Source organism: Rosa rugosa, chromosome 5 (genome assembly GCF_958449725.1).
Source record: "Rosa rugosa chromosome 5, drRosRugo1.1, whole genome shotgun sequence".
NCBI lineage: Eukaryota > Viridiplantae > Streptophyta > Magnoliopsida > Rosales > Rosaceae > Rosa > Rosa rugosa.
Genome location: NC_084824.1, coordinates 14,306,758 through 14,316,849, shown reverse-complemented (window position 1 = coordinate 14,316,849; position 10,092 = coordinate 14,306,758). Strand labels below are relative to the sequence as shown.

Sequence of the window (10,092 nt, the reverse complement as noted above, 5' to 3'; positions counted from 1 at the left end):
AGTGGTCACAGCCCCAATAAATAAAGACAAACCCATAATTTACTATTTACAATTTATTTATTTATTTAATATTTTTTAAATTTGTTTACATTTTCTTCTTCTTCTTTTTTTTTATCTTTTTTGTTGCTCGTCTTCTAACAAAACAAAAAACGAAAAATACCTATTTTTTCTTCTTCTTTTTTTCCTAAAAATGAAAAATAGAAAAAATAGAAGCTTCATTCGAATCGGGTCGGGTTTGCGCTCACACGTCGCCCCCCTGGCGACCACCTTGTCGTCGGTCTCCCCAAGCACCAACCACGGCCTTCACTCCCTGAATCAGCAGCCAGCCGCCGACGACGCCAATGGCACAGCCGGTGGCCAGCGGCTAGATCTGTAGCTCAACCGGTTTCACATGGAGCTCGAGCTCGATCCGGACAGGAGGCACCGGCGCGGCGACGGCTTCTCCGGCGAGGTGAACCAGCTTGAGACGATCCCTCGCCTCCTCCACCATAACTTCTGAGGTTTTGCTCAGAAGCGTGGTGGCGGCGATCCTCACCGCCTCGTGCGCGATGCGAGCCATGGACATCTGCAAGACAAAAGCAGACAAATCAAAAACACAAATCATATCCTAACATTTCAAAACGAAAATCGAAAACACATGCATATCAATTGTTGTGTTGTGAATCAATGAATAGCCTTAACAGTCTGTCTGGTACTGGTAGAGAGAATGAGCGTGTGAGACGAAGGGAAATTGGAGAGAGAGAGAGAGTGTGTGTGTGTGGAGGGAAATGAGATCGATTTTGAAATTTGAATTGTGTTTTGTGTTGAACCAGGGACATTTTATAGAGGGGAGTGGAGGGAGTGAGCGACAGAGACGAAGTCCCCGGTTTTTTTATTATTATTATTTTTTTTTTAGCAAATTACCATTAAATACACTTTCATCTGAATATTTACGATTTACCATTGGCAGGCCTCCTTTCTTTATTTCCCTTGCGGTAGTGTTGCTAGCCCATGCGCAAAGCCCAAACCCGTGCGGCTATTTTCCGTCCAATTCTGAATGAGATTCTGTTAACGAGTAAATTACCAAAATAACCTCTATAGACTTAAGTTCAGTATCATTCTGAGGGATTTGCCGATTTAATGTACTGAGCTTCAGTATCATTCTAACATACACGACTTGCAGTTCTTTCCAGTTTCTAGAGGCAATTCTGAACGATTAATCGGTTGAATTGTTTGTATAAAAGAGCCAAAGTTATGTGACCTTGCAACATTTTTTTTTTTTTGAAACTTAGTAATTAAATCGATCCATTAACACTAATCAATAAAGAAGACTTCAAAAAACATGCATCTCTGTCGATTTACTTTCGTCAAAATCCTATTAACTCATAAACACAAATCCACATCCTCAAAAGATCAATTTTTCGCTATTAATTAATCTCACTTAACAAAACAAAACGATTCAAAATGATCAAATGTAAATCCTAATCCAATCCAACCTAATATGGTCTTTGCTTACCTTCGATTATCACCTACTTTCGAATACCAGCTCTCATCATGGTGTGAAGAAATCTCTCCACCATGGTTCTTCTCATGTTCTTCAATCGGTACATCCTCTTTGTCTATTGCAGCAGCCTTCCTCTTTGCCATTTGAGATTAATCTGTGTATGGGTGCGGCGACCCAATTAGTATTTGTTACCGGTGTTGGATGCTCTAAGGTATTCAAGTGTTGAGGTTTGGATGGATACACCACCGGAGAGTCTCCGGAGTAATTGGTCATCTTGCGTTGACGAATTGTCACATCACATTATTAATATAATAAGGTGAAAATTAATGAATTCATTTTAATGAAGTGAAATTACCATTATAAAGTAAAATTATTGTACTTACGATTAACGAATTCGAATGTCATATTATTAAAGATTTAAAGTCTAAACTGTAAAGTGATGTTCATAAATCGCAAGTGGGGTGAACTTGATCTAAAAACCAAATTTTAGACTTTAGAGTACAACATATTTTAATATTGACATTCTCTTGTGTGAGCTAGGAGAAACTTTAATCTCGGGCTGCCCTCATCAACTGATGTGCAACATGTTTTCCATTACAATTGACAACAGCAAGTATATAAACTCCCAACCCGACCTGAAGCAAACCATATCTCTACTCATCCTACTCTATGTTGGTTGTTAGATCGTGGCCCAGCAAAGATTTCGATTGTCAACTCGGTGGCGACAAAGTTGACGTCCAACTCAACCAATTTGCAGAGCTTCACCTGTATACTACCTGCGATCTTAACCAATTCGTCACCAATCTCCACAGGCACCTTGAACATGACTGAAGTAATCCCATCGTCTCTGGTCATAAAAAGCGATTTCTTCATGGAATTGCATGGTTGGAGGTCTAGCATATTGAGATTCTCAAGGACATGAAAGGAGACATGGTAGCTCCTGACACCATTACTTTCGTTAGTGCATCTGTTCATTCGGGGTTAGTAGAATAGGGGCTGACAGCTAGTTCTTCCGATCAGGTTCATGCTTCAAGTACGTCCATGGTTGCATGCATGGCTGATCTTTTCGGAAGAGCTGGGGTGCTGGAGGAAGCTAATAAATGAGATGCCTATCTATATATGCCCTGATGTAAGTGTATTGGGCGCTCTCCTCAGAGCTTGTAAAGTTGTAAGATCCATGGAAACGTTGAACTAGGAGAGCAGATAGGTAAGAGAGTAAATGAAATGGAAACCGAACTATAGTGGGAGCTATGTGTTACTGGTAATGCAGTACCCAGAATTCAGGCCAGAATCCCAGAGCCTGCTAATATTGATAGAAATATACCTGTATTAAGTAATGATAAAAAAAATATACTTGTATGAAGTATCAAGATTTGTGCATAGATTTCCCAACTCCTATTTGTGCCTTGGTTCTGAGCCATTATACAAACGATCAAGGCTAGATTCCCTTTTCTTGACTGCACCTAAGAATTTGTCACCGCAATATAGACAAGCAAAGGTCAGAACAATTGCAAACAGAATATCCCGCAAGGAAGTTACTTCTGGAATTTGCAAATTCTTTTACCATGCAGGAGTTCCTCTACAAGCGGCAAACTCCATATACTTCCATAAGATGCTTGAATTGGTTGGCCAATATGGGCCAGGTGTGGTAGCACCTACAAGCCAATTAATATCAGGTCGGTGTCTGCAGGAAGAAATTGCAACCATCAAAAACTACCTTGCTGAGTATAAGTCATCCTGGGCAATCACTGGTTGTTCTATAATGGCAGACAGTTGGCTAGACGCAGAGGGTAGAACACTGATCAATTTTTTAGCTTCTGGTCCAAATGGTGTATACTTTGTTCCTTCAGTTGATGCCACTGAAATAGTTAAAGATGCTTCAGAATTGTTTGAGCTGCTCGACAAAGTGGTTGAAGAGATGGGAGAGGAAAATGTAGTTCAGGTATTTGGTTTCAATATTTTTCTCACCTAATTCCCCATCCCAAGTTGTATCTAGCTACTAACTTTGCTTGCTTCTAATCCCTCTTCTGCAGGTAATCACTCCAAATATTCCAAGTTATAAAGCTGCTGGGAAGATGCTTGAGGAGAAGAGAAAGAATTTGTTCTGGACTCCATGTGCCACCAATTGTATTGATCAAATTCTTAAACATTTGTCAGATATGCCTAGTGTAGCAGAGTGCATTAAGAAGAGCCAAAAGATTACAAACCTCATCTACAGCCAAATTTGGTTGTTAAATTTTATGAAGAATGGCTTTACTCAGGGGAAGGAACTTTTGAGGCCTTCCATTACCCAGTTTGCCTCTAGCTTTGCTACCTTACAAAGCTTGGTGGACCATAGGATTGGTCTTAGAAAAATGTTTCGATCAAACAAATGGATTTCATCTCATTGCTCCAGAGCACGTGAGGCGAAAGAGGTGGCAAATATTGTATCAGACGCAGGATTTTGGAAGAATTTACAGGTTGTTAGGAATTCTGTGGACCCAATGATGCAAGTTCTTCAAAAGGTTGAGAGTGGTGAGTGCTTGTCAGTGTCGTCTATCTACAATGATATGTCCACTACAAGTCTTGCAATCAAATCCATTTATGGTGAACATGAGCCAAACTGCGAACCAATTTGGGATGCCATCCAAAATCATTGGGACTCGTTAAACCACCCTGTATTTGTGGCAGCTTACTTCTTAAATCCATCTTATAGATATCGACCTGATTTTATGGCGGTAGGAGAAACACCGACTGTTTCAATCATAGTTTATAATAAATCAACTATGATTGAAACTCAAAAAGCTTTGTTTAGATATGGAACCAATCCAAGTTTTTCAATTTAGTTATAAAGTCTGATCATGTGTTCTATGTGGTGTATCGAATTAAAACCAAGAGAGAAGAAACAAAGAAAAAAAACTAAGGTTTGTTTTCTATATGGTTCTGTTCTTGCTTTGTCTTTGTTAGTTTTTTGTTTTCTAGATTTCAGTGGTTTTGGTTTGATTTCTTATGTTATCTCTTAACTTAATGAGATTAGTTCATACCACAACTAATGGCCAAAAGAGAGTAGTTTGTGATGTTCTCATGTAGCAGGAAGTTGAATAACCTTGGCACTTCATCCATTCAGTTTTCGGTTGTAGAGGAAGAGAGCATATCGAATCGATTATAACCACTACCTACATTCCACAAAATTGTGCATTGAATTCAAGGGATATGGACTTCATGACAACGTTGCCCAAGTGCCAGTCAGGTTCTTTCGACGACTTAACAAAAACCTCGTTTGTCAAAAAAAAAGTTCGGAATTGTAAGCATAGTATACTAGCATGGATTCCACATTAGAAAAGAGATCAGAACATTTTAATCGGATCCTGATGCCAGCTATCATATTTATCACTCTTTATCTCATCAGATAAAAGCTAACCAGTAGATTACATCCAACATCAGGTTTCAGTAATACACTTCCTTCACTCATGATTCATTTGGATCCCTCCACAAAACCAAGTGCAAAAAATATGCAGTGCAAGATCTCCTTGCGCCACCATGGATAAGTTATTCACAACCTAATTCCCATTTGATGTAGGGATCTTTCCCATCAGATAGACCGGTCAGAATCTAGATTCTAATTAGAGTGAAAATAAATGGAAAACAAGAAGAAGATTGATGAAGATCTGTAGTATCCAGGCTAAATTGTGATTGATTCTATACTTATGCCATATTAATGGAGTCAAACTTTTCCTCGGGCCTGCTTTTTCTCGAAAACAGACAATACACCACCAGTGAAATAGATTATGAACCTTCTTTATCACATTCAGTAATGCTTACACAAAGACTGGTGACATAATAAACAAGGGGAACAACAGGTTCTATACTCACCATTGCTTCTTTCCCTTTTTCTTTCTCTTGTTAGCACTGCCACTAGTCTTGGTACCATTTCCAGATTTGGCAGAAGGGCTCTCAGTGGAGGTGCCGGCACTAAAATTCTCATACATGCCTGTTTGCATTGCATTTTGTAGCCACTCAACAAATTCTTCCTCTGTCATGCACTCTTCAACAGATGCTGGCATCCGCCCGCCTCTTTGTCCTGAATTTGTTCCCTTTCCAGAATTGTGCTTCGTAGAGGTCACACTAGTGTTCACATGAAAACTAGGTTTGTGTGTGTTGGCTGGACATCTCATTCCCTGCAACAAAAACTTAGCTTTATGTAAATCTACTTTCAATAACTGCAATACCTCTGAGTTTGTGTATGAGGCACCTCCCAGAGAACCTAATTAAGAAAAATGTTACATAGGATTACCTGACAAATATACCACTCGCTAGCATTATATATCTTGCTATCTGCACAGACAAATGCAGATGGAGTATCTACCTGCACATTTGACATTATTTTTAAAACAAGCATCTTGGATTAGACACTTTTCACATCAATGCTAATCACCGTTTTCCACTTTCTTTAAATGTTGATTTCTTTTCTTTCGACTGACGAAACAATGACTCATTCAATATCAGTTAAAGAGGGAAATCAAGTTATGAGCAGACACATGAAACATCAAATTCCAAAAACAAGCTTCCAACATAAAGGCATGTACCTTCTGCAATAATCCAAAGAAGAAAGGTTGTGAAGATTGTTCAACCCATCCATCACCATCTTTCGCTTGATGAAAATCTTTGCAATCCTTTAAAAACAAAAAAACCATAGTGAAAACATTACCACCAATAACAAAAAATGCCAGCTGTTTATGGGAAAACAAGCATCATGGGCATAATCAAAATAATTATGATAAATGCAAACTAATAGAACATCAAGAAGCTTTCAAAAATAAATGAAATACCTGGCACCATCTTGCTCTCGATTTTGATTTTCTGGTGAGTGACCAGGTATGAAAGTTGTTGCACTTATTGCAGGCGATTTGCCTTGACTCTCCAAATGGGTCCTCACCATCAGCCTCTGGGCTTCCAAATCCAGAGGGGAAGAAACCGTTTCCTCCATTCTGGGAAATATATTGCATTAAAAGCTTAGATAAGGTAGATAGGAAACTTGGAACCAGTGATACAGCCCTAAGAGCAATATTAAACAAACAAATACTTGATGGCAGAAGCTATAACTAGAAAGACCATAAGAATACTTTCTACTGACAAATCCAAGTTAAGGATAGAACCCCCTTGGATTTGGAACCAAGTGGCAGGCATCACTTCACGATTCAACTTCTCAGGTTCCTCATGAATATTGAAGAAATTGGTCAAACAATTTCACTTTCCCACACCGATTAAAAAATTGAATACATGTGTAACATATGAGGACAAGATTATTACCTTTTGTGAAGCACTTTTAAACCTACGGAAAATGTTCAGCAGTTCCTGGCTCCTTAATTCGTCATCATATGCTTTTCGCTTCAAGGAATCAAGTAAAACCTAGAAAAAAATATACAGCAAAATGGTACAACAATTTAATCAGAATGAAAAACCAAACAGCAAAAAAAAATCTCAAAGGATATATCACAAGAATCACCTCATATGCATTCTGTAGTTTCTTGAAAGCTTCAGCAGCCTTTTCATTTCCCATATTCTTATCAGGATGGACCAACATTGCCTGATAAGCAACATAAAAATTCAAATAACACAATTATTTTAAGTGACATATATGGAAATGGACCCGAATTGCCTGATCAATCCCGGGAAGGATCAAAATCATTCATTAAATATCATAACAAGATAGTCAGATTTTTCAACTACATAGAACACCATATTGACCAGAAAACCAAGAAGAATTTGGAAAAGAAATCCCAATACAAAGAATGGCAATTACCTTTTTCTTATACTCTCGCTTCAGTAAAGAAATATCTACGTCTTCATAGCGGGAGAATCCCAGCACTGAATAGTGGTCAGTACAATTTAGCAGCCGAACAATTTCATCTTCAGAAGTTAACTCAGAATCAGCCCCACTGGTTGAAGGCACTCCAGGGCTACGATCAGCAGAAAACCATGGGCCATTTTCTGAGGATGAGGAATGCACGTGCTCACCATTGAAGAAGCCTTGTTGATCGTGCATTCCAGACGTTTGTTCAGGGGATCCGGTAGGTCTTGTATTCTGATTTACGTTGTTCTTTAAGAAATATATTAGACACTCACTTGAGATAAAAGATAAATTTAACCCCAAGAGCACACCCAGCCATCCAACATACGTCCAAGCACAATACATGGAATACACAGTTGCAATTAACAGTGCAACCCGCTCATGGCTCAGAGTGAATGCCAAACCTGAAATTTGAAGAATAAAGAACCTCAGCACGATCTGATAATCAAATCATTTGAATAAAATGATTAAGAGAGTAGAGGAAATCACCTCCAAAGAAGATTACAAGTAATGTTGTCCAAAAGCTTCCATAAAGCCACAAGAAAAGAGCTCCAGAAAGAGCAACCAATAAAATTGCAAGCATGAACCCAATGAAAACTCCAATTAAAGCTGCTGAGACCTGGTTATATTCAAGCAATAAGTATGAATACATCGGAGACTAATACAAATGAATAAGCTAAGAAATGGTAAGGTGAACTTAATCAGCATGCCCTAATTGCAAGTAATAATTATTCATGAGGATACATTTATATACTCGGAAATTCCGGATGCTCAAAAAGTCATAATCGTTTAGAATAAGCCAAAAAGGTGGGAAACTACAAGGAACCATAAACGGGGTGCATTCTGTTAGAAAATAAGCCCAAACATAAATCATTGAAAAGGCATAATAATTTTCTGATTATTAAGTAGTCAAGACTCAGCAGAAAATTAGCAATACTAGGGCTTACCAAGACAATCAGGAATTTAAACATCCCAACCATAGAAACTACTGAGAGAATGCTGAACCATATCACTGAAAACAAGGATGTTGTCCCCATGCGTACGAAGGAATCGATACCCCTTAAGGTAAAATTGAACCAAAGCATTGATATAATAAACAGCACACTCCAAAGCTGCGTAAGCCACTTCTTAACTATAGGATATGCCTGATCAACCTTTGTTTGGACATAATCACGACCATTCTGTACTTTACTTGTTACAGTCAGAATCATTGGTTTGTGCCTCTGCAGCCATTCATTAGCCACTTTCAAGAAGGACAATGTTGATGCCCTCAAATTTCTAACCAATACGCTATCTGAAGACTCTATCTTCCCCATCAGATTTTTTACATGCCGATTCAGTGAGTAACCTGATTTTCTTTTTGCATGTTTGCGACGTATTTCACTATGGGGTAACGGCCCACTATGCTCTCTTACGCTTGGAGCTTCATTATTTCCGTTGCAATTTCCTGAATCACTTCCTGAAGACGTCGACTGCCCTTGACCCGGCATTGGATCCGTCCCTTGATTCTCTTTCCTCAAAACCTTGCCAGGTTTTTGCTTGCTTTTATTCTCATCTCCAGCATGATTGGTTTTACCCACACCTGCTGAAAGAGGACTGCTTGGCTGGTCACCATTTGAGATTTCTTCTCCAGGGAAAACTTTCACCTCACTTGCTTTCGTTTCTGCTGGTGACTCCGAAGCCTTCTTCTTTTGCTTTGACGTCTGCCGATCAACCCCATTCTTCTGTTGATTAGCCTTCCGAGCCATTAGTTACTCCTTGACGTAGACTTAAGGAGAAGTCAATTTATGTGATACTCAAAGCAGCCATGCCATGCACGCTAGATTCCACATCACCATGTGAGAAGCATAGTCTGCATATAATGAAGAAAACTAAAGTCACAACAGACGCTAAGCATTTAAACAAACCAGACCTACTGGACTGGAAAAACAGTAACATGGTCTCTAAACTTCTCAAGCTTACTTATAACAAGATCTTCACTTAGACTAGTATTGAAGAGAGTAACCAGTAACAACAGGCGCAAAACACAAAAACTGAACCAAAATCAACATAATAACTGGTGGAGTCATAACAAAAACCCAAGAATCATAAACAAGAGCATGCACTTGTGAGCTAGTTTCCGAGACTTGCATTTTTCGCCTACCGCAAGAAAACACGAATTAAACGCCATCATCATGAATTGAAATAAACCTTCGAATTTAGAAAACCAAAAACCCCCCTTTTTTAGATTTAAAGCCTCAAATGAGAATAAAACCCAAATTGGGCAGGTTCAACACGGATTGCATACCAAATCAAAATTCGATGAAATCGAGCAAGACCCAGATTACACAATCAGTCATGAAAACTATACAACATTGAAACATGGGTTCCAGAGAGACATACATACCTGACAGCAGAGATGAGAATGAATGAATCAGAGTGGCGTATTTGGGTATTTGTGGGAATAACAAGAATGAGATTTTGGGCACGCACGCACTCCCTCTCTGTTCTCTGGAGTTTCTGTGCGAGACTTTTCTCATCCAAGACATGCGGATTGGGCCTGGACGTTACGGGCCTTGGACTCCCACGTGTCCCAATAGTAACATTTGGTTATGGTCAAAATCAAAGCACATAGGGTACCCCTGCAACGGAAAGAAATCATAGGTTACAAGACCAAACTGTATAGGAAACAGAGATTCAAACTAGGGGTGGGCGAAAAAGCCCGTAAGCCCGAAAAACCGGCCCGGACCGCCCGGTTTGGTCCGGGTTTACAAAAAAAATTTGGTAACATTCTCCGATC

General features: G+C 39.2%; 2 protein-coding genes across 3 annotated transcripts; one reads left to right on the top strand and one right to left on the bottom strand.

Annotated features, from left to right (window-relative positions):
• Window positions 1–2,819: 2,819 nt before the first annotated feature.
• On the top strand, window positions 2,820–4,308 carry LOC133711235 (uncharacterized). The gene is made up of 2 exons (XM_062137391.1): window positions 2,820–3,425; window positions 3,517–4,308. The coding sequence occupies exons 1-2, from the start codon at window positions 2,820–2,822 to the stop codon at window positions 4,306–4,308; spliced, it is 1,398 nt and encodes a 465-aa protein (XP_061993375.1).
• Window positions 4,309–5,138: 830 nt separating this feature from the next.
• LOC133709485 (uncharacterized) lies at window positions 5,139–9,838 on the bottom strand. 2 transcript variants are annotated; one of them, XM_062135256.1, is made up of 11 exons: window positions 9,700–9,838; window positions 8,261–9,165; window positions 7,803–7,932; window positions 7,266–7,717; window positions 6,969–7,049; window positions 6,773–6,871; window positions 6,292–6,450; window positions 6,049–6,135; window positions 5,757–5,828; window positions 5,336–5,640; window positions 5,139–5,213 (listed from the first exon to the last, which is right to left on the bottom strand). In XM_062135256.1, coding segments are annotated over exons 2-11 (2,187 nt in total). In that variant the 5' UTR covers window positions 9,062–9,165; window positions 9,700–9,838; the 3' UTR covers window positions 5,139–5,212. The 2 variants fall into 2 exon arrangements, with proteins under 2 accessions (XP_061991240.1, XP_061991239.1); XM_062135255.1 differs by having other exon boundaries at window positions 5,139–5,640.
• Window positions 9,839–10,092: the final 254 nt, after the last annotated feature.

Coding starts and splice junctions, on each gene's coding strand:
- LOC133711235 (XM_062137391.1), top strand. CDS start 2,820: ATGATAAAAAAAATATACTTGTATGAAGTATCAAGATTTGTGCATAGA. Junction 3,426..3,516: donor GAGAGGAAAATGTAGTTCAG/GTATTTGGTTTC, acceptor CCTCTTCTGCAG/GTAATCACTCCAAATATTCC.
- LOC133709485 (XM_062135255.1), bottom strand. CDS start 9,061: ATGGCTCGGAAGGCTAATCAACAGAAGAATGGGGTTGATCGGCAGACG. Junction 7,718..7,802: donor ACTTGTAATCTTCTTTGGAG/GTGATTTCCTCT, acceptor TTCAAATTTCAG/GTTTGGCATTCACTCTGAGC. Junction 6,136..6,291: donor CGAGAGCAAGATGGTGCCAG/GTATTTCATTTA, acceptor TTGTTTTTAAAG/GATTGCAAAGATTTTCATCA.